Source organism: Lemur catta, chromosome 1, assembly GCF_020740605.2.
Source record: "Lemur catta isolate mLemCat1 chromosome 1, mLemCat1.pri, whole genome shotgun sequence".
Classification (NCBI taxonomy): domain Eukaryota; kingdom Metazoa; phylum Chordata; class Mammalia; order Primates; family Lemuridae; genus Lemur; species Lemur catta.
In genome coordinates this window covers 170691662-170715651 of record NC_059128.1, presented here as the reverse complement: position 1 = coordinate 170715651, position 23990 = coordinate 170691662, and the positions used below count along the sequence as shown (strand labels likewise).

The following is a 23990-nucleotide window of genomic DNA, read 5'->3' as shown; positions in this document are numbered from 1 at the left end:
ACCGTTTACCTACACAGCTCATCCCATAAACTGAAACTCTGTACCCAATAAGCATTAAGTCCCTGATTCCCATGCTCCCCCACCTCCCGCAACCACCCTTCTACTTCCTGTCTCCATGAATCTGACTACTCTGGGTACCTCATATAAGTGGAATTTGACAGTATTTACCTTTGGTGACTGGCTTATTCACTCAGCACAATGTCCTCCAGGTTCATCCATGTGGTAGCATGTAACAGAATCTCCTTCATTTTCAAGGCTGAATAACAGTCCACTGTATGGATAGATCACATTCGCTGTACCCATTCATCACTGGTGAACACCTGGATTTCTTCCACCTTTTGGCTCTTGTGAACAACACTGCCATGAGTGGACAAATACCTCTTTGAGATTGCACTTTCAATACCTTTGGGTATACACCCACAGGTGAGATTGCTGGATCACATAGTAATTCTCTTTAATTTTCTGAGGAACCACTATACTATTTTGAACAGCAGTGACACCATTGTACATTCCCTTCATCAGTGCACAAGAGTTCCAATTTCTCTACATCTTCACCAACATTTATTGTTTTTTTTTTTTTTTGAAACACAGTCACACTTTTTTGCCCAGGCTAGAGGAGAGCTATGCTGATGTCAGCATAGCTCACAGCAACCTCAAACTCCTGGGTGCAAGCAATCCTCCTGCCTCAGCCTCCTGAGTAGCTGGGACTGTAGGCACTTGCAACCATGCATGGCTAATTTTTGTTTGTTTGTTTGTTTCTATTTTTAATTGCCCAGCTAATTTTTTTTCTATTTTTAGTAGAGACTAGGTCTTGTTCTTGCTCAGGCTGGTCTTGAACGTCCCACCTCAAGATATCCTCCCACCTCAGCCTCCCAGAGTTCTAGGATTACAGGCATGAACCTCCACACCCATTGTCAAAATTTGGGTGTGAAACCATCTGGTCCAGGATTTTCTTTTTACGATGGTTTTTTTATTGCTGCTTCAATTTCAGTACTTGATATTGGTCTGTTCAGGAATTCTACTTCTTCCTGATTAAGCCTAGGGAGGCTGTGTGTTTCTAAGAGTTTGTCCATTTCCTCTACATTTTCACATTTATGTGCATAGAGGTTTTTATAGTATTCATAGATGATATTTTGTATCTGTGGTATCATTTGTAATTTCTCCTTCTTCATTCCTGATGGAGCGTAATAGGGTCCTTTCTTTTCTGTTTCTCATTAATGTAACAAGAGGCATGTCAATTTTGTTTATTTTTTCAATGAATGACTTCTTTTTGTTTTATTAAATCTTCCATGTAGTTTTTTTTATTATTGATTTCATTTAGTTCTGCTCTGATCTTTGTTATTTTGTTTCTTCTGCTGGGTTTGGGCTTGGTTTGCTCACCCTTTTCCTGTTCTTTGAGACAATTCATTAAATTGTTGATTTGTGATCTTTCTGTCTTTTGGATGTTGACATTTGTGGATATAAATTTTCCTCTCAGGACTGCTTTAGCTGTGTCCCACAGATTTTGACAACTTGTGTCACCTTTTTCATTTAGTTCAAAGAATCTTTTAATTTCAATCTGAATTTCCTCCTTAACCCAATAATCCTTCAGCAGTAGGTTGTTTTGTTTCCTTGACTTTGTGTAAATGTGAGAGTTTTTGTTGGAGTTGATTTCTAATTTTACTCCACTGTGGTCTGAGAGGATGTATGGTATCTTTTTTAACACTTAAATTTGTTGAGACATGCTTTGTGGCCTAGGATATGATCAATCTTAGAGAATGTCCCATGAGCTGATGAGAAAAACATATATTCAGTGGTTTTGGGGTAGAATGTTCTGTAAATGTCAGTCAGGCTCTTTTGTTCAGTGTTCTGTTTAAGTCCATTGTTTCTTTGTTTATTATCTGTTTGGAGGATCTGTTCTGTCAGAGGGATGTTGAAGTCCTTGGCTATTACAGTGCTGCTGTTTATCATTGTGTTTAGATCAAGTAGGATATATCAATCTCAGTGCACCTGAGTTAGGTACATAAATACTTAGAATTGTTATGTCTAATTGTTGAATTGTACCTTTCACTATTACATAGTGATCATTTTTGTCTTTCATTGCTTTTGTTGATTTGAAGACTAAATTATCTTAAATCAGCACTGCTATGCCAGCTTTCCTTTGGCTTCCCTTTGCATGGAATATTGTTATACATCTCTTCACCTTGAGTCTGAATGTATCCTTGTGGGTTAGACGGGTTTCCTGAAGACAGCAGATACTTGGCTTGTGTATATTTATCCATTCAGCCAGCCAATGTTTCTTTAGTGGGCAGTTCAAACCATTCACATTTATTGAAAGAATTGATAAGTGGGGCAGATCTCTCTGTTCATCCTGTTAAGTCCAACTTTTTTGCTTTGTTTTGTCTGTTGAGCCATTGTGGTGTCTGGCCTTTGATCTTTAGTTTTTGGATGATTGTACACTGGTGAGTGTTTATTGTGCTGATCTGTGTGTAATGCTGTTCTGAGTACTTCCTGGAAGGCAGGTCTTGTCTTGATGAATTCCCTCAGTCTTTGCTTGTCTCAGAAGGTCTTTATTTCTCCTTGATATAAGAAATTTAGTTTTTCAAGATACAAGATTCTAGGCTGGGCATTATTCCATTTGAGAAGAGTGAGAATGGAGCCTGAGTCTCCTCTGATTTGTAAGGTCTCAGTAAAGAAGTCTACAATTAGTCTGATGGGTTTTCTTTGTAGGTTACCTGCTGCTTTCACCTTACACCTTGTAGGAGGGCCTCTTTCGTGGTTATTTTGGCCTCTATGATGACTTTGGGTCATGGTGTCTTCCTGTTTGCAATGAATCTCCCAGGAGTCCTTTGAGCTTCTTGTACTTGGATATCTAGATTTCTAGCAAGGCAAGGGACATTTTCCTCCATTATATCCTCAAATCGTTTATCCGTTTATCCAACCTTTGTGTATTTTGTTCTTCACACTCAGGGATGTCTATAATTCTCATGTTAGGCCTTGTCACATAATCTCACATTTCTTGTAGGCTTTGCTCTTTTCTCTTATTTACCTGCTCTATCTCTACAACTGACTTTTTTAATTGAAAGGTGTTATCTTCAATCCCTGAGATTCTTTCTTCTGTTTGATTTACCCTATTCTTGAGGCTTCCCACTGTGTTATGTAATTCTTTGAATAAATTCTTCATTTCCAGAAGTTCTACTTGATTTTTCTTTAATATTTCAATTTCTTTAGTGAATTTTTCTTCCAAGTCCTGGATTTGTGTGTCTGTGTGTGTGTGTGTGTGTGTGTGTGTGTGTGTGTATGTGTGTGTGTGGTTTCTGTGTGTTGGGTATCCATTTCCTCTTTCATATATTGAGTTTTCTTACAATCCATGTTTTAAATTCTTCTTCTGTCATTTTAGTGTTCTGAATTTGGTTGATATCCATTGCTAGAAAGCTGGTGTTCCCCTTTGGGGGTGTCCTTTCACTTTGATTCTTCATACTTCCAGAGTTCTTTTGCTGATTCCTTCCCATATGGAGCAGCTGTTGCTTCTTACCTTTGGATTCTCATTTAGATAATGACACGCCCAGTTTACTCTGAGCCAGTAGGTGGTGTTTGTAGGTGAGACTCAACCACACCCTGTGTGATGAGTCAGTAAATACAGTAAAAGGGCATGTAAATCAACCTCCCTGTCAGTAGGTGGCCCTTGCTGGGAGGAGCTAGCTGCAATGTTTTCGGGTCCCATAACCAGCTCTTTTTCCTCTGGAGAGGCACTTGAGTTCCTCAGGTGGTGGGTGGAGTCCAAGGATTTCTAGGTGTGTCCTTATTCTCCACCTCAGCAGGAGGAGATGGGGGAGTGAGGCTGGGCAAGGCTTGTGTTGGGTGAGCCTGCCCTCAAGCTCCACAAATGCTGTTAGCAGGCATCAAAGTTCTGTTCTCTGCTGCTGGGCAAACCTCCCAGGGATGAGCTGAAATGGGCCCACTAAGCCGAAAAGTCTGCGTGTGGGGGTGGGGCTGCCTGAGACTGGCAGTCTGGAGCAGGCCTCGCTCCTTTGCAGCCTCCCCTATTCCTCAGTTTCTCCTGGGCCTCTGCCAGCAGGCAAGACCTCAAGCCAGTGGAGCTCCCCTGACTGTGATGTGAGCCAGGAAGTTCCCTTCCCAGGATCCTGGCTTGAGCTGGGAGCATGGCCCTTTCATGGGAGTAGGGTTTCCTCTTTAGCACGCTGCAGCTAGGACCCACTCTGATCTGCCCCTGAAGGCACACACACCTCAGTAGACTAGGTCACAAATACCCCTTCTGTGCCCCTTGACAATTCAGTCAAGACCTGGTTGTACGGGATCTGGCCTGCAGGCCTGTCCCCTGGGCACTAGAGATGAATCAGTGGCCTTGCCAGGGAGAAGAATGCTGGTCTCAAGTCACCCACGGGATGCCCAAGCTAGATCAATGTCTCTCTGTCTCAGGGTTTGCCTGCTACACTGGAGTCACCAGGCAAGCACTACCAGGGAGGGCTGGCAGGTAGGGAGCTCACAGTCTGAGTACCCCTCATTCTGCTGCAGAGCCCCAAATGAAAAGGTCCCATTCCTTGTGGATGCCTCCAGGTGGTGGCTAAATTGTCTCTCTCGGCAGCCACAGGTAGGAGAGGAAAAGGGGAGAATGAAGCAATATGGTGCCTGCCGATCGGCTGGGGTCTGTGGGGCAGGTCATGGCTCCAGGGAGCTGGGAGCCCGGTACCCTGTCCACAAGAGGCTCACCGGTCACTGATGGTAGCCGTCTCTATGCTGGTGGCAGCAGGTGTCCCCAGCAGCTCGGGACCTGCCGATACCTTTCTCCTTCCAGTTCTGTCCCGCAACCTCTTCCTGTGGAGTCTCCTGTAGGTTCAGGGACCCTTCCTTCTGAAATTCATCCAATCTATGTTCTCTGCCTGTTTGGTTTTTTCAAATTCATCTAAAATTGTTCCTTCTTGCAGAGATACTCTGGCTGCAGATGTTTCTCGTCCGCCATCTTGTCTCTTTCCCTGGCCTCTGAGGTTTTTGATGACAAATCTGATGATTGTGTGGGCTAATTATGATGACAGTTATCATCCTGGAAGTTCTATAGCTCTTAATCATGGACCTTATTGTGTATCACACACCACAGAAGACAATTTGATAGTATCATGTTATCTGTCAGCTATGTTTTAGGATCACTCTGACACCAGTCAGAATTTAAAGAAAAAGAAATGGAATATTTCAAGTATAGACATTATGAGGTCTTTAGGAGCCTAAAGATATCACAGATTTTCAAACTGTAAGGAAGGCCTTGGTGAAATAATAGGAAAATATCCAATCCCCTAATTTTCTAATGACAGCTAAAGATCAATCCTATGAGCTCTCTCTGCTGGCAGGCAACCTGCTGGAACTGTTTTCACAAACATCAGAAAAGAGCCAAAAGAAAGTAAATGTAAATCTTTCTCTCCATATTCACCAGCTCACAGCCTTTAGAATTTGTTTCTGTAGCCTAAAAGTGTTCCTGAAAAAGCTCCTGGACTAGAGGGCAGGGGGGTAAACTCCAGGCCTTCATTTCCTGCCCTAAACCATATCTAGGGGCAAAAAGCACATCCCCTGTGATAAGCCTGACTATATTTCAGAGATAACCAAGTCTCCAGGAACAGAAGAAACAATAAAAACAGACAACTTGATGTTTTTCCACTACCTGTTAATTACTCTACAACAATTACTGTTTTTCCTTTTGTACCCATAAAAGCAGAAAGCCACTTGGCCTTGCTGCTGGCATCTCCCTTCTCTTTCTTTGGGATGCCACTTCAACTCTCTGCTCTCTCCCCCTACTTTCTCTCTTTCTCTCTCTGTCATTCTATCTGTCCCTCTAAAGCATAAAATAAACTTTTTTCACATTTATATCTTAATTTCTGCATGAGAAATCTTTCTTCATCTGCACCGTGAACTCCTGCTAAATGGAAAGGTCCCTGAAGCATTGTATAGGTTTAAATTTCTAATAAACTAAATATCAATCTCCCAACCAAGTACTAACCAGGCCCAACACTGCTCAGCTTCCAAGATCAGACGAGATTGGGCGCATTCAGTGTGGTATGGCTGTAGACTTTAATATCAATCTCTATAACCATGTGAACAAAAAACACTTGTTTTCTTCAAAGAGGAAAATGTTCTTATGACCAAAAAGGGAACAAACCACTCTGGGTTACCCCCAGCCCTAATTAGCCCATTTCTTGCTCTGACCTCAGAAAGAGCCATTGTTATGGAATTACTAAAACCTAAGAATTATTAAAACCTAGGTTTAGCCTGGGTTTTAGTAATTCCATAACCAGTCCTTATCACCCAGGAAGCCGCTGGTGACTTGTAGAGTTTGATCATAGGGAGACTTTACACTTAGCATTGTCTGTGTAGTTAGTACAGTTAGTATTGTCTGTCACTAGTGTTAGCACAGTGTACTTAGTATTGTGAGCATAGTTAGTACCAATGGTATTGTTGGCCTGGTTCACATAGCCAGCATTGTTAGTATTCCTAGCCTAGGTAGGTAGTTGCTATTGCTCATTAGTTACTTAGCATAACTACTGTAGAGTTAGCATAGATAGAGGTGACCAAGCAGCAGAGAGTGGCTTCCAATTTGTCCACTGAGGTGCTTAACAATTATAAGCTTCTGAAGAAAATTGGCTGATGCAGCTTCAGCAAGGTGATGCTGGCCCGGCACCTTCCTACTGGGACCCAGGTAGCCATCAAATTGTGTCCAATCAGAGCCTCCATGACCTGTCAATACGGAGGTCAAAGCCATGAGGAACCGGAATCATCCAAACATCCTTAAGCTGTTGGAAGACACCCTCTATTTAATAACAGAATGTTCCAGTAGTCAGACTTTTTCCAGCATATACTGAGACACGGCCTCTGGGAGGAGGATAGGCTAGGGCCAAATTCCGACAGATCCTGGCTGCCATGCAGTAGTGCCACGAGAACCACATTATCCATAGGGACCTGAAGACCCACATCCTACTTGATGACAATGACAGTATCAAGTGAGCTCACTTTGAATTTGCCATGACATTTAGTGAAGGGATCAAGCTGGAAAGCTTTTGTGGAACTCCCTGTTTTGGTGCCCTGGAAGTTCCTGAATGAGAACTACATGGAACCAGAGGTAGACATGTGGAGCTTGGGGGTTGTGCTCCACACCATGACAGCCAAGACTCTGCCATTTGATGGAGAGAACTGGGGGGACCTTAAAAGCAACATCATACATGGAAGGTATGACACACCTATTTCCTTCTAGGAGGAATTGAAAACATTTCTGAAACAGTTCGTGACCCTTGACTCCAGAGAGTCTCACTTTCCTTCAAATTATGAGGGGCATTTAGATCAATGGGCAGGAGATGCCCGAGGTGAGCAGGAAAGTCACAGTGACTGCCAGTCCTCTACCTGGCCTACAGACAAGTCCTGATCCAAGCACAGCCCCCCAGCATGGCCCCAGGGTCTTCCCTTCCACCCACAGCACCAGCAGCCATGGGAAAGAGCAAGGAGGACACACCTCTTCCCAGGAAACATCCACCTCCGGGGAAGCCAGCTCTCTCTAGGGTGTGCAGCCAGATGGGAGGACCTCGACCTCTCCCTCTGAGGAGGGCCAGGGATGGAATGGGCTCACTAGGAAATTTGCCAACTTTATGTTGAACATCTGCTGTATCCTGCTGGCTGGAAAGACCTGCCACAGAAGGCTAAACAAGGTGGTACCAGGGAATGTGGACAGCTGAAGCAGCAAGAGCAAGTATGTGGGGTGGTCCAGCCATGCTTCCTGCATCTATTTTATTTATTATGGTTTTACTGATATTAGTTTTAATAGACAAGTCACAGTTGCATACATGTATGGGGTACAATGTGAAGTTTATATACATGTGCACTATGTGGAATGGTGGCATCAAGCTAATTAACATATCCATCACCTCAGAAAGGCAAATGCAGCATGATGTCACTTACATGTTGAATCTGCAAAGCTGACCTCACAGAAGTACAGTAGCCTGATGGTCATGAGAGCCTGGGGGATGGCAGAGGAAGGGCATGGGTCGTTGGTCACAGGTCACAGAGCTTCAGACAGACAGGAGGAAGAAGCCCTGACATCTGTTGCACAGCAGGGTGCAAGAGTCAATGAGAATATACTGCACATTTCAAAATACCTGAGAGTATTTTCATAACTACCTTTCAAATGTGTCCTTGCCTTTGCAGTGGAGAGTAAGAAGACCCAGAGCTCCCCGGACCCTGACAACACGGAGTGGGAGGTCGGCCAGGCGTGGACTCACAGCTCCGGGTGGCAGCTGGCAAGAAGCAGCCCGCGGCCTTCAGAGGCATCTGAGCCACAGTAGAGTGAGCTGAAGCAGGGCCTGGAGCCCTGGAGACAAGAGGGCCCCGCTGCCCCCACCGAGTCCCCTTTCTTCCCCAGTACGGATTTTCTTTATGCTTTACAGCCCAGCGAGCCATCACCCAGTGCTGCTTGCCCTGAAATCCGACCCGGGCTCTCACCCCTTCAGCAATGCCTTTTAAAAATTTTTTTCCTACGTCATCACACATTATGGTCCCAATATGGGAGATTCAAATACATTTGAATTATTTTGTGAAGTAACTTAATTTCTAGGGATCCATAGTTCCAATTCTCTGGAAGCTTTCATCCTTCTGAGTGCTTCTGGACTTGAAAGCTCCTCATTAGGTTGTCTGACCTACGTTCCCGGCTCATTTTTACCTCAAGGTCTCAATAGATCATTTTGTTAAGGAGATAGAATATTCCAGATGGGTATTCTATTGCCTTTCAGGCCTTTCTTGAGAATAGATGGATGTCGAGGGATCATTCAAACCTGGCTTGTCTTGTTAGTTGACTTTCTGCAGTTTGCAGAGCAGGAGACACAAGGTGGAAACTGAACCGCACTGTCCTAGATTCGGAAGTTTCTAGTTATGAATCCTTGTGCTAACCAGGAGAAAAAGGTGAGTGGAGAACTGACTGTATTTTAGTCTATTGATTTATCTTGTATTGCTTTAATACATTGAACAATTGTGAATGGCATATTTTCTTTGATTTAGTGAGAAGTAGTGTGAGCGTTCTCTTTTGTCCAAGGTAATAACCAGTTTGTTCAGAAGGGAATCCCTGTGAAACCTCGTATCATTGCTATTGATTTTTCTGATCACAAAAAAGGCAAAGGGAAGATTTGGAGGAGGAGAATATTAAATTTTGAAAATGATAACTTTTTCTGTTGTTTTGCCTTTGGTTTTTTTTTTTTTTTTGAGACAGAGTCTCACTCTGTTGCCCAGGCTAGAGTGAGTGCCATGGTGTCAGCCTAGCTCACAGCAACCTCAAACTCCTGGGCTTAAGCGATCCTACTTGCCTCAGCCTCCCGAGTAGCTGGGACTACAGGCATGTGCCACCATGCCTGGGTAATTTTTTCTATATATATTGTTAGTTGTCCAGATAATTTTTATTTCTATTTTTAGTCGAGACGGGGTCTCGCTCAGGCTGGTCTCGAACTCCTGACCTAGAGCGATCTACCTGCCTCGGCCGCCCAGAGGGCTAGGATTACAGGCGTGTCAACCAAGAGGGTAGGCAACTGACCGTTTCCCTACACCCTAACCAACACTTGATATTCTCAGACATTTTTGTTTTTTATCCATCTGATAACAGAAACCTATGTTAAAAACTGCATTTCCTTAATGACTAATGGAGATATTGTTCCACTTATTTACCAGTCATTTATATTTTCTTTTCTTTTAGATGTTTGTCCTTTCCTTGTTAATTTATTGGAGATCTTTGAATCTAATGAGTGTAATCAATCTTTTCTCTGTTAGACATGCTGTAAATGTTTTCTTCCAGTCTGTCATTTGTCGCTTAACTTTGTTCATGAAGCCTTTTGCTTCATGAATGTTAATTTTCACGTAGTCAAATTTGTTTATCTTTCCCTTTAAATCTTCCAAGTTTCATGCCTTCTGAGGAAGGCTGTCACTACTGGAAGGTTATTGAAATAATCTCCTATGTTTTATTCAGTATTTATACAGTATTTATTTTATATTCATTCTAAATCCATATAAAATTTATATTTGAGAATGGTGCAAATTAGAGATCTAACTTAAGTTTCATTTCTCCCCAAATGGATAGTCAGTTGTTCCAGCATCATTGTTCAATAGTCTATTCTTTCTCTACTGCTCTAAAAATATGCTCTCATCATATACGAAGTTCTCATATGCACAGAGGTCCGTTTGCAAACTTCTGTTTTGATATATTTTTTCAGTTCCCAGGTGAATAGAACACTGTCTTAATTAAAGTTACTTTATTTCTTTGCTATCTGGTAGGGCAAATTCTCATCATTTTATTCTACTTTTTTTTTTCTTTGCTATTTTTGTGCATTTGTCTTTCATATGATAAAGCCAGTCCGTGAAGCATGTCACCCCTCTCCCAGTGTCCTCAAAATCCCACTGGAGCTTTGTTGGGGATTGTGTTGGATTTATAGATTAATTAGTGGAAATCTGACATTTGAATACTGAGTGCTCTCATTCAGGAACTCGGTTTATCAATCCACCTATTCTTTGATAACTTCTGGTAACATTTTAAAGTTCTCTTCAACAAATAAGCTCATTTAAAAAATATTTCATAATTTTTACTGCCATTGAGAATGAGTTCTTTGGTTCATTAGATTTTTTCTAGATAGATTTTTAAATGCATATCTTAGAGTTTTTAAGTAGAAAAATATATATTTAAATAAGGATAATTTTACATTTTTATTTCACAAATCTGTGTGGGGGTGTGTTTATGCACATCTCTCATTTATTTCTGTTGTCTTCTTATTTTGGTTGGGATCTCTCTGGAGGAGAGTTGAATAAAAATAGCAACAATAGCAACCATCCTCATCTTCATCCTGACTTTCATGGGAACACCTCTATGGTTTCACCATTGACTATTATCAGGTTTAAAGAAATCATTTCAGATAAATATATTTCCTCAAGTTAAGGAAACTTCTTTTTTTCCTTAGCTTTCTGAAAGAACTTTTCAAAACTCAAGAATGGGATACAGTTTTTCTCTTTCATTTTCTAATGCTGAAAAATCTTTATATTCTCAGAATAAACTTATTTGGCTGAGCTATATTAATCTTTTAGGGACTGTAGGATTTAACTTGACAATATTTTATTTAGAATCTTTGCATATATATTCATATACAGCCTAAGGTTTTCCTTTTTTTGGGCCTTCCATGGCTGTCTTACAATTAAATTTAAGTAGGCCTCACAGAATAAATCCAGAAATTTGTCGTCTTTTTAATGCTTCAAAATAATTTAAATAGGAATCATTTATTCCTCAAAGTTTTTACAGGACTCTCCCATAGAACCATCAGGGCCCTGTGCGTTTCACTAGATCCTTTACAACCTTTTCGAGGAGCTTCCAGGCTAGTGTGGGAGACGGGCAGCGGGAGCCTGCGGTCACCCAGCAGGCCTGGCTTACTCAGTGGGCTTGGGAAGGCACAAGTGTCCTGAGCAAGACTCAAGCCCTCGGAAGAGGGAGTCTGGCTTGAGACAGTTGAGGCATTTCTCTTAAGGTGACCAATATGTTTGTCTTCCTTTAACTTCTTGTTTTTCCTTCTCTTTTCTCCCTTTGTTCTCAGTTCTTCCCAAGGATGCCCTTATCAAGTGATGCTGCTCCTCCTGGACTCAACCAGTTTCTATTCAACAGTCCCTGCTTTGCCTTGTGCGTGACGGACCTGGTGAGAGTGAGACACTTGTCACCCTAGAAAATGGTAAGGGGAAAGGAATACCAAGAAACATTTCATTGCCAGAGCGGAGTTGGGACTCTCACGTCAGGAAGAAACCCATTCTACTTTGTGACTTAACTAGCCGTTTTGAGAAAAACAGAGCTAATACTGTCTTACCATTTAGAGACTGAACATACAAGTGGACAATGACCAGAGTATATATAACAACAGAACCCTAACCCACCGCTTCTGTAGCCACCAGCCCAGAAAACCAAGCCACAACATCAGCAGCATCAGCCCAGTAGGTTGAGGACTTGGCCAATGACTGTCGGCTTCCCAATTTTTGTGCCTCCTTCCAACTAGGGACCAAGCTGAGAACACTAGGTGTGCTCCCCTAACCACTCACATGGCAGCTCGCAGCTTCCCCCGTGCCAAAGCCTCAGCCTCCCATCCCCGGGAGCCTTCCCCTTGTTCCATTAACGAGCTTTCCCACTCCCCTGGTTGCCTTGGAGAATCTGCCACACCCAAGTGGTGGTGCTGACTCCCTCGCTATAGCACCTGCTTCTAACTTGGGTGGTCTTTGTTGATTTGCACACCACATGGCTGTGAGAATCCAGCCAAGTCAGATGGTAATCCAGGTGAGGGCAGCTGGCCTGGCACCCGACAGGGCAGACACACTGAGTCACCTCCTGAGGGCAGGTTTCCTTTACACTGAAATAGGTCGGAAGTGGGCAAGGAGGGTACATCTGCCTGGCAGGTGGGTTGGCTGGTATTTGTGCGTGTGTGTGCACGTGTGTGTATGAAGAGTTTCCCTTTGAAAATGCCAAGCCCGACTCCTCCTGTCAGTGAACGAGGCCCCAGTGTCCACCAAGCTTCTTTGTGTCCTGATGTGAACAGGTCTGCTCAGCACAGACAGGGCACGTGGGCAGACACAGAGCAGCCCCTCCCAGGTTGGGCACCTGTGGCACTGTGAGACAGAGCCCAGGTCTCCCTCCTTAGCGCCCCCAGGAAAGACACCGTTTCTGGGCATTCCCCTCAACACTGGCCTCTTCCTCCCTCTTGGTGGGGGGCAGGCTCCCTGTGACAGGTGGTCTACATGGATCAAAGCATTTAACGTCCCATAACCCCATGGGTGAGTGTGATTGCCATTATCTCCATTTTACAGGTGAGGCACAGAAAGGGTGAGTAACTTGCCTGAGGTCACCCAGCTTGTAGGTGGAAGGGTGAGACTTCAAACCCAGCAGGAACTGTGGTAGCAAATCTTGCCCCCAAGACCAACACTAAAAGATGCTCCCGCCACCCTCCCCAGCCACTCTGACAGTTCCTCTTTTGGCAATTCCTTTGGATTCAGAGCCAATGACATGGCAGGGCCAGTTCCCTGGAGCAGGGAACAGCAAACAGCAACTCTCAGCCAAGCACATTCACATGCATTTGGCTCTTTGCTTGTCAAAGACAGCTCAGTCCATTAACTACGTCTTTCCGGCAAACTTGAAACTTCATCCACTATTACCCTTTTCAGAAAAACCTCTCAGCCTCGGCGCTTGCTGCTTGCCTGTGCCCTCCCTCTACCCCCAGCCACTATCTCTGGAACAGGAACCATGTGTCAAACAAAGCAAACAGCCAGGTTGGCAAATCAGGGGGTTCCCATCAACCTTCGAAGTGGCTTTGGGGCCAGAGCTGCCATGGGGTCTGCAGTGCATGTGGTGGGCTGGGGGTTCTGCTCAGCCTCAGCAAATTGGCCTTAAGAAAGGGGGTGGGGGCCCTGCCAGGGTGATCACAGTTGCTGGCCCAACCCGTACCTGCTGCACCCCAAAGCAAATGGGCTGTGTGTGTGTGTGTGTGTGTGTGTGTGTGAAGAGTTTCCCTTTGAAAACACCAAGCCAGACTCTTCCTGTCAGTGAGCAAGGTCCCATTTTCCAAGGAAAATCATGCAGTTTCCAAGCTGGAAGGGCTGACGCTAGTACACAGGTTCCCGTCCTCTAGATGCAGTTCCAACAATCCCCAGAGCTCTGAAAATCAAAAGCTTTTTAGTATGTTTGATGCCAAAACTTAAGTCTCACTTAGTGTGAATATTCATACAGTTCACTGCAGAAGTACCAGTGTGTCTGGTTATTGGGTGTAACCTCAGACCCTGCGGAAGGCATTGCACAATACACAACACGCGCACCATACTACCTTTCTCAATCTGAAAACCTCAGAATTCCGAATCATGTCTGGCCCCACGGTTTGCGTATGCGATTTGGGACAGACCTGTAATAACTAATGCTAAAGGTTTTACACGGATGATCCCATGGATGCCTTACAACAACCCCGATGTTATTATCTGCTCCCTACAGATGAAGAACCATGGCCAGGAGTGGGGGTGACTTGCCTGATGCCACACAGATGGCAGCAGCAGACTCTTACTTGTGGTGATGGATGGATTCCCAAGGGATCCCCAAGACCCTCGACTTCAGAAGTTTGCAAGGAGGCGGCCCTGGGTGTGCGCATCTTGGAGACGCAGCCACAGCAGCATCTGAAAGGCTCTGAGGCTGAGGCCAGAGCCCCGATCAATGCAGCGCTTCCTAAACTTCTTTTGTCAAGGAACCCTCCTTTTGGTGTTTTTGTTTTTGTTTTGTTTTGTTTGTCGTCTTGTTGTTTGTTATAACATCTATTGATGTTCCTTAAGGATCCACTTTGAGCCATCCTGACTTGGCTTAAACCCCTGTTCTGCAGACAAGGGTCCTGAGGTCCTGGGACAGGAAGGCCTTGGCCAAGGACGTAGCGGCCAAGGACGTAGGCGATGGATCTTCCCTGGAGGGGCGGTGGCAATGCTCCTCTGCCCCAGCCGTGGCCTCACCCTCAGCAGGAGGTCAGATGGGTGTTTCCCGAGTCAGGGTAGGGAGCCTAGAGATGAGAAAGAAGCCAAGTAGCCCCTCCGCCCATTCACCCCCCTTGAGGCAGAGGGATGTGAGGAGTTGGCCCCCATGTCTCCCCAGCCTGAGACTTGGCTGATTTCTGCCATCCTGCAGGCCAGCCTGGGCAGACACGGTCAGCTATGGTAGAAGCAGGAAGTGAGGCTGCTAGTCCTCCTCTGCCCCCAGCTCCAGGCACTCTGCGTTTCAAAGGCACAGAAAGGCTGTGGCCGATCCAGAGTGTGAGTGCACCCGTGGCTGAGAGAGGTGTTCAGGAGATGTGGCCAGAAGTGGCCACGAGGTGTCTGGATGGCAGGGCTAGATCCAGGCTGGAAGGGCAGCCCCTCCTGGGAGGAGCAGGTCTCTCCCTTGTTCTCTGATTGCTGCAGTGGCTGTTCACATCCTTGGAGCCCCAAGCAGCCTCCTCAGTGCAGGAGCTCTGGGCCACCCCCGCCTCACCTCCTAGACATCAACTCCCAGCCTGCTGCTGAGTCTGAGAGCCCAGGAGGATCCTGAAACCATCAGTCTGTAGCTGTAGCTGCAAACTTGAGCCAGCATCAGGATCATCTTGACATCTCGGTGAAACACAGATTGCTGTCCCCACCCCCAGAGTTTCTGACTCAGAAGGTCTGGGGTGTGGTCTGAGAACCTGCATTTCTAGCAAGTTCCAGGGACTGCTGGTGCTGCTGGTCCAGGGACAACATTTTTCGAGCCTTTGCTGTTAAGGAAAAGGTGGACCCTCTCTGGTGTTAGTGAAAACACCAGGCAGTTTGGAAATTGGGATGGCACATTTCTACAAAGTATTTCAGAGCTAAGCAATAGTCTGTTCTGGAGAAACCTGAATGATATCCCTCCAAAAGGAGAGCTTGGAGACTGATAGAATTCAGACGACTCAGGAAAGAGAGGAGGTTTAACTCAGCTTGGAATCTAAAAGAAGAAATCTCTCTGCAAAGAAACATCAGCAATTGGCTTGGGTTTGCTTGAGGGCGGGACACATATCTGAGGTTTGTTGTCAGAGGGTGTATTCGCTTCCTCAGGCTGCCCTGGCAAATAACCACCAACGGGGTGGCTCGAAACAGCAGAAGTTTATTCTCTCACAGTTCTGGAGGCAAGTCTGAAATCAAGTATCAGCAGGTTGGTGCTGCCCCCTGAGGCTCCGGGGACAGTGTGTTCCTTGCATCTTCCAGCTTGCAGGGGCCGCCTGGCATTCCTTGGTGGTTTGGGTTTGTGGCTGCATCACTCCAGTCCCTGCTTTTGTTCTCACGTCGCCTTCTCCTCTGCATCTATCTGTGACGAATCTCCCTCTGTCTCTCTCTTGTAATGACACTTGTCACTGGACTTAGTCCAGGAGAAGCGCTTCCTCTCAAGATCCTTAACTTAAACATATCTTTTGCCTAATAAAATCATATCCACTCTTTTGCCATTTAAGATACTGTTCATAGATTCTGGGGACTAGGAAGGGAGTGCTTCTTTGGAGAGCCGTTTTTTCACCCTGCCACAGTGGGATGCTGTAGCCTGTTCACACTGGTTTGCAAGACCTTATGTTGTAAAACAGCCATTACTAAAAAATTTAATGAGATAAAATTACACTAAATTGCATTAAAACAAAAGTAATAAGTATTCAAAATATGTCACTTTAACTATTTTACTACATTTTGCTATCATCTAAGATCTCGAGGTTACGTACCTCTGCTGTGTGTCTGTACGCTGGGAGCGCTATGTCATCGTGCGCCACTGCACGTCTTTCCCACTCTGCCTTCAGTGATGTCACACTGGTGGCTTGGAATCCACCACAGGAGGGGTGTTTACACTGCGGAAACTGGCAAATGCTCCAGTTCAGGGCTTTTTGCTTTGGAGAGTCACTGGAAAGGGCGGCCTCCCTGCAGGGTGACGGAGACAGCCCGTATCTCAGGTCCACTCAGGGAAGAGAGCTGGTGGGGAAGCTACGCCCCTGCTCCCTGCAGGAATCCCAGGTAGCAAATGCTGCCCCCTGTGGGTGGAGAGAAATAGGATCACTATTCCTTAGCCTCCACAGAGAGGCAGTTGCCAGGAGCTAGGGCTGTTACCTCACACCCAGGGCTGGCAGGAGAAGGGCATGGGGTGCGGGGTGCCCAGGCCACACGGTGTTCCCAAGGGTGTGGCAGGAATGAGAAGCCTGTGAGGAGCGCCATCCCTAACTGGAACCTTTGTCGCCCTGTGTGGCCTTGAGAGGGCAGCACTGAGCTTGTCTGAGGGAGGAGGCTCGCTCCTGGACAGCCATGAAAACCACCTGGCACGTACTGAACACTTACGGTGGTCTCACACTGTGCCAAGAGCTTTAGGTATGTTCCTTACCTCAAACCCTCACAACCCCACAAGGCAGGTGTTATTGCTGTCATTTAACAGATAAGGAAACCAAGGCTCAGAGAGGTTGAGTCACTTGCCCGAGGTCACAGAGCAGGTCACTGGTGGAGATGGGATTTGAGGCCAGGTCTGATGCCAGAGCCTCTGCTCCCAACCATTATAGCATCTTTCCTTCCTTCCTTCTTACATTCATTCATTTGTTCAACAACTAGTGAGCAAATTTGTCACGGAGAACACAGAATTTGGAAGGAATAAGAGTCATGTGCTGTGGTGGCCGCACGTGCCAGTTGTTTGGAGACAGGCCCAGTTTTCCATACTCTGCCTGGCTGTCAGCACGTCTTGGAGTTCTGTCTGGGAAGCCTGGCCCCTGCAACTGAGGCTATGGAAAGCGTGGGGGCAGTCACAGGAGGGTAAACAAAGCACCGTGGGCAAAAAGGGGTCAAAGGAAGATCTCTGCCTACTGGGAAATGCAGGAGGCGAGACCTCCGAGAACATATCGAGATACTTTCCCCTTGGCCTGGGCTCTTGAGGCTGAGCACCTGCCACCTGGCCCTCTGAGGCTTGCTGGCCAGCTCAGGTAAGATACTTCCTCCATGCCCACCCCTGGACCACTGTTTTCTTGTTGCCTTAGGCAGAAGTTTTGGCTCTGCAGTCTGCCTGGCCAGGACACTGGTCTTTCCTCCCCTTGCAGTCACCTACTCTGCCCCAAGGCCTCTTTAACGGGGTAGAGGCCTCAGGATCATCCTGGGGGACTGCAGAGTTCCTCCTCTGTCCCTCTCCTCCCCTACACATGGCGCCGTCCCTCCTTCCCATCCTGGACCAGCCAAGGTGCTGCGAGGCTTCTCCTGGCCTGTCTGGGGCTCTGGTTAGCGTTGCTCAGGGGATGCTCATTTGGGGGTTTGGGATGGTGTGGCATTTGGGTGTGGCGGCTAGAGGCTCTCAGGGAGGCTAAGAGCTGAGGCCACCTGTGGGGAGGGCTCAGGGGTGGTTTTGTCTAAACAACTGGGCAAGAGTCACTGAGTATCCAAGGCAACTTAACCAGAGAGGAAGATGTCTCTAGGTAGAAACTCGGGCTCCACACATCTCACACAGCAGCAGGGGCAGAGCCCAGTGTTTGCAGGAAAACAGCACTGTGGGTCATGGGCCAGTGGACTTGGAAGGTGGTGCGGTGGGGAGAGCGCTGGGCTACAGGACTGTCGCCCAGAAGGAGGAGGTAGAGCCTAGCAGGGAGAGGGTGGAGTGATGCCCAGGGAATCCTGGAGGTGGTGGGTGCTGGGGATGGGAGGAGCTTGGCCTCCAAGAAAGAACCAGGATTGCCTGTAGATGGAGAAAGTAGCTACCTATGAAGTGTGGCCTGAGAAATGCTGGGAAAGCCTAACTGGGCCCCACTGACCTACTGTTGGTGTCTAAAATTCCACTGCAGGACTCAGCTCCTAGTAAAGATTCCTGGGGAACATCTGGATTTTTGAGGGTGCTGGAGAGAGTAGATAGAAGGTGGAGAGAAGTCCCCCACAGGCATGTCCCCACCCCCCACCCAGGGCAGGCCGAGGTAGGATGAGCTCCGGAGGGCCCCTGTGCACCAGAGCAAGCGGGCCAAGGGCACCTTAAGGTGGAAGGTGTAGGTGACGAGATAAACAAAGTTACTTAGAGCTGATGGACATGAGGATATGGACTTTTAGTTTCTTGTGTGTATGTCTTCCCAGCAACAGTTGCCGCAAGGATCACTACATACCACAGATGCTGCATAACACCAGGAAACAGGGCCTCATCTCCCTGTGTCCATGTGCCTAGGTGATGGTGCACTGGGCATCACCTTGGGTACGGGAGCATGGCTGGGGAGGCCATGCGTAAAGGGAATTCTAAGGGTGCACTAGTACTTGGACGTCTGATTGCCTGGTTCTCGTGACTGCTGCCCTCATTTAAGACGCATGCACTCACACACTACGGTGGGGTAGGACCCAGGCATCTTGGATTTTCACATGGAGAATGAATGGATGCCTCCTTCCTCTGCCCTGCCCACATGGAAGTTTTGCCCCCCACATGAAGACAATTCTAGTGCTGGTGGGTGACCAGGGTGGATGTCAGGGATTGGGCTGCTCAACCTCCACCCCACCCTCCTAGGGAGCTTTCTTTCCTGCACTGCAGAGACTGAAAGGCCACGCATTCTGTTACCCAGACTCCCTTGCAATTGGGCTCTGGGTGTAGACTGGATGCTACCGTTTGGATGCACTCCTGGAAGGGTTGGAAAGAAGTGGTGGAGGCTGTCCTCCTGCACCTTTTAGCAATTATATTTCCAGTGCACAGGCAAAGAGGTGGAGATGAGAGGTATTCTGTAGCAGGCTCCAGTATCCACTTCCTAGCTTCCTGGGTCCTGAATGGCTGCTGCGGCAGACGTGGTGGCTGGACTCTGACTCCAATGCGCAGTCACCAGCTTTGTGATGGCTGAGAGGTGGCTGTGACAGTGGAGGCAGCCACAACGGCGACAACATCCTGATCCCTGCTCCAGTTGTGGTTCTTGAACTCACAACCCCAGTGGCAGCCTTCAAGTTCATGGTATTCTCAGAATTGTCCATTGAGGCTCAGCCTGGAGCACACTCCTCCAGCCCTTCCAATATTTTTTAAAAAACACTTTGTATTTTGAAATAATTATAAATTCACAGAAGTTGCAAAGATAGTACAGGGAGGTCTTGTGTAGCCTTCATCCAGTTTTGCCCAGTAGTTACATCTTCCCTAATTGCAGTACAATATAAAAACCAGGAACTTGATGGTACAATGTGTGTGATTCCATAGTCTTTTTATCACATGTGTACATATCAACCTGCATATCAACCACCATGGCAATCAAGATATACTGTTCCATCACCATGAAGATCTCCTGTACCCCATATAATCACACTCACCCCTTTTACTTCCTCCCATCCGTAACCCCTGGCAACCAGAAATCTGATCTCCATCTCTGGTATTTGCAAGAATGTCATACAAATGCAATCACACAGCACATAAACTTTTGAGATTGGCTTTTACCCCTACTCCTCACAATGTCCTCGAGATCTGTCCAAGTGGTACTGTATGTCAGTAGTCCATTCCTTTTTATTGCTGAGTAGTGTTCCAGGGTATGGATGTACCACAGTTCAACGACTTACCTACTGAAGGACATTTGGGTCATTTCCATTTCTTGGCTATTGTCAGTAAAGCTGCTTGGAATATTTGTGTACAGGATTTTGTGTGAACATAATTTTCATTTCTCTGGGTTAAATGCCCAGTAGTCCAATTTCTGAGTCATATGGCAAGTACATGTTTAATTTCTTAAGAAACTGCCAAACTATTTCCCAGAGTACCATTTTACATTCCTAGCAGCAATGAATATAAAAGATCCAGCTTCTGTTTTTCTGGCATTTGGTATCGTTGCTATTTCTTATGTTACTGGAGGCATGATTGAGTCTTCCCTGTCCACCAGTTTCTTTGTATTTCCACTTGGAAAATGCGGGTGCTTTGAGGATGCTGGGGGACTATCAACCTCACGGTTATACAGCAACCCATCCCCCATGTCCATTCTCCATTAATTGGAAAAGGTAGTGTTGCCAAATATTCATTGTTTAACGGATATTCAAGTTTAAGTGGGTGTCCTGTATTTTTGTGGCTAAATTTAGCAACCCTAGATAGAGAAAGGTTGAACTACTTGAACTAGTCAAAAGTCTGACAGTACCACACTCAAAAACAGATCATTTGCATACTTTTCCTAGTACATCTTTTTGTACTTTTTATTCCCAGGATCCAAGACAGAATTTCTCAAATTCTAAATTAATTGTATGTGACTTCATGAAGTTTTTTTCTTTTTTGAAACGAGAAATGAAAATGCTTTGGTTAAAGGACCCACACAAAACAGCTTTCTGACTATATCACTGTTCAGAGTGGGGTGGGGAGGTTAAAAATGTTAATTAGAATTTATTAGGCTTTTAAAAACTCAAACATAAAAACTAATGAAAACAGAAACAACACAGGAGGCTTCAGGCCGCATCCCTTTAAGGTGACTTACTGTGCCCGCCTGCTTTCCCACGCAGGCTCAGCGTGGCCAGAGCTGACTGCATGGCTGCCCGTGTTCTGCTGCTGGAGAGGGGCCTGGAGCCTCACAGCTGGCACACAGTGAATACAGTGGATGACAGAGAGTTTCCAAGTCCAGCTTCTGTAGTTTGAGCAGCATTGTTTTTTGCAACATGATTGACCAGGTTTCATGAAGCTGTAGTGGATAATATCAGCACTGGACCACCAAACACACACCATTAGCTTTTTTTGAGGAATATTCGGTTTTGGAATGTGTTTCAGCACTTCACCTCTATCCAACCATTTTGCAGAACGCTTGTGATTGTCAAAAAGAATCCATTTTTCATCACATGTAACAATACGGTGTAGCAATAGTTTGCTTTTATGTCATGACAGCAAAGAAAGGCAAGCTTCGAGATGATTTCTCTTCTGAAGCTCATGTAATTCATGCGGAACCCATCTATCCGGCTTCTTGACCTTGCCAATTTGTTTCAAATGGTCCAATATTGTTGGAATAGTAACGTCAAACCTTGCTGCTAATTCACATGTAGGTTGAAATGGATTCTCTTCCACCACAGGTTTGAGCTCATCATTATCCACCTTGGTCTCAGGTTGCCCATGTGGCTCATTTTCAAGATTAGTATCACCAGAATGGAACTTCTCAAACCATCAAAGTACTTTGTGTTCATTAGCCACGTCCTTCCCAAACACTTCCGTCGTGGAGCTGTCTGCGCTGCATTGGTTCCATGACAGAACTCATATTAAAAAATAACATGAATCTTTGACTTATCCATGTTTTCACAAAAATTGCTCTAAAAAAACATTTGAAAGATAATCACAAGCCAAAACGTGCATTTAAAAGAATGAAGATGTACCTTCACAATTAAAAAAACAAAAACAAGTGTCAAAGTGAAATGTCAGAGATATTGTAGAGTAGGACTAAAACAATATTTTAGTTTGTTTGATGGTGACTTGTTTTTTGCTCTTAGCTAACAGCCAAATTCCGCTTCTGTACACAAAGCTTGCTTGCTTATTGCTTGATTACGATAAAGAGCTAAAACCATGCTCAAATGCAGTTAAAAAAAAGAAAAAAACCGCACCGCAGGTGGCTTCCTGATAGGGAGGCCGGCTGTGCAGGGCGAGTGTCCTTGGGGAGAGAATCTCCTGGGAGGGAATCTCTTGGGAAAGAGTCTCTTATCAGAAATAACTAGCAACAGACGCCAGCAAAAAAAGTATAAAAGCTTTGTTTTTATCCCAGGGCGGGGTCCTGGTTTGTAAAGAGACCACTGCGTTGGTGCTCTGGGACCTGGACCCTAGCTCGAGCTAGTCAAAATAAAACTCCTTTGCCTTTGCAGCCTCAGTGACTCTGTCTTTCTGTTCCCGGGGCCGAGGGAAACCGGCTCTAACAATATTAACTGTCAAACTTAGTACTTAAGGAAATCAGACATTCCCAAATGTCAGCTACTGTTATCATTGCTGCTGTTCTTGGTACTTCCTGCAAAGAGAAAGCGATTTCACAGGAATGCAGAGTGCTGATTGGTAGTTGGTGATCATGTTGCCAGAAAGCAAAACATTTCTTTTCAAATGAAACAATCGTTTCTTTTATATTTTGCCAACGTTCCCAGTCTCCATGCTCAGTGTGGCACAGAAACGCCCTTTAATGCTGTCCATGGACGCCGGGACAGGGAAGCCGCCCACGGAGAACTGGCATGGTGCTTCCCCAAGTGGAAGTTTTCAGACAAAGACATAGAAGCCCCTCAGGGTAAGTCATCAAGGCAGAGTAGGTGTTTACTAAATCTGAGGTGAAAAGGAATTTGTGACTGTGTTTGAGTGTGTGGGGGGACTGGTAATAATTATTTGGCAAATACTTATTCAATTAAATAAAGTCCTTTTCTGAAAATTTGGGTCATAACTTGAGTATCAATACTAAACTGTTCTGTGCTTTCACAGAGTAACAGTGTTGCTTTTTAATACTTCATTAAATTTTTTGCTGCTTCTGATTTTGGAGTCATATATTCATTGCAAAAGAACTTTGCATTTCCCTATGGAAACCACTGGGAAAATTTAATGAACTTTCTGGAGGCCTACTTCAAAGCCAGTCAGAGGCCACATGTGGCTCCCTCACACGCTCCGTGCCCCATAGGCCCCATGCCAAGCCCCTAGAGGGTTGCTGAGAAGCAGGGGCTGCACAGAGGGGCCCTCTGCCTGGAGCCTGCTGTGACCCTCAAATCCCTCAGCCCCACGTTTGAATGTGAGATGATAGTTTAGGACCTTCCCCTTCATGGGGAGCTGGGGAAAGGAGGGTTGGGTCATCACCACCTCCAAATCCAGTTGAGAACTCCAAGGAGTCCAGAGCCCATGTGACTCAGCCCATTCCAATCCAGTGGGAGAAATGGGCCTGGCCTGTGCTGTTCCTGTCACCGGGTTCCATGTCTCTGGTCTGAGCCTGAGGTGAGGTAGAAGGGGTTGGGGATGAATATCCTGGGAAAAACCAAACGATGTGAGAGTTGGATTCTTGGGAGAAGGCCACATGAAGCTCTGAAATGGTAATAACCTATGTGTGTCTAAATGTTTGGGTTTTAACCAATATATTTGCCTAAATGCTTGATATGCTCATGGTCTCAAGATCTGAAATCCTGCCAAGTCAGAATAGGCAGACAGAGGGCAAGGTAAGGTGGGGCAGGAGCTGACCTGTGCTGGCTCTTGCTTAATCCTTGCCGCTGCCAGCTGAGGAACAAGCTGCGGGTGCCACGGAGTTTAGGGAGTCCGGAAATCCTGGGGTGTCTCCATGTGGAGACTCTGGAAGGTGAGCCCTACGGAGCCAGCTTTCCTCCGGGACCTGCCCTCAGAGAGAGCCCATGATGCATTTTGTTGTGTCCAGGTTTCATGGGATATCTTCATCCTTTTGGGGTGATAAGAAGCAAATAAGTGTAACTGAGGGTCAAGTCTAAGGCAGGTGACTCTGTTGGGAAATACTTACTGGGACTGTGGGAGGATTGTGAGCCTGACTTTTTGGCCTGAGGTGATAACGAGCAAAGGG

The 23990-nt window shown here is 45.9% G+C and overlaps 1 protein-coding gene and 2 long non-coding RNA genes across 6 annotated transcripts in view; 2 read left to right on the top strand and 1 right to left on the bottom strand.

Annotated features, from left to right (window-relative positions):
• The window catches only part of NME9 (NME/NM23 family member 9), a 39646-nt gene extending 31069 nt beyond the window's left edge, over window positions 1–8577 (top strand). For all 4 annotated transcript variants that reach the window (XM_045539151.1, XM_045539154.1, XM_045539152.1 and 1 more), the window contains one exon: window positions 8179–8577. In XM_045539151.1, coding sequence (XP_045395107.1) covers window positions 8179–8325 — 147 coding nt within the window. In that variant the 3' untranslated portion in view covers window positions 8326–8577. The remainder of the gene's footprint in view (window positions 1–8178) is intronic.
• Window positions 208–23913, bottom strand: LOC123629764. The gene is made up of 3 exons (XR_006732225.1): window positions 23642–23913; window positions 16254–16556; window positions 208–357 (listed from the first exon to the last, which is right to left on the bottom strand). It is a non-coding gene; the product is annotated as an uncharacterized LOC123629764 (long non-coding RNA).
• Window positions 8581–16148, top strand: LOC123629762. Its single transcript, XR_006732220.1, has 3 exons — window positions 8581–8928; window positions 11586–11717; window positions 14009–16148. It is a non-coding gene; the product is annotated as an uncharacterized LOC123629762 (long non-coding RNA).
• Window positions 23914–23990: the final 77 nt, after the last annotated feature.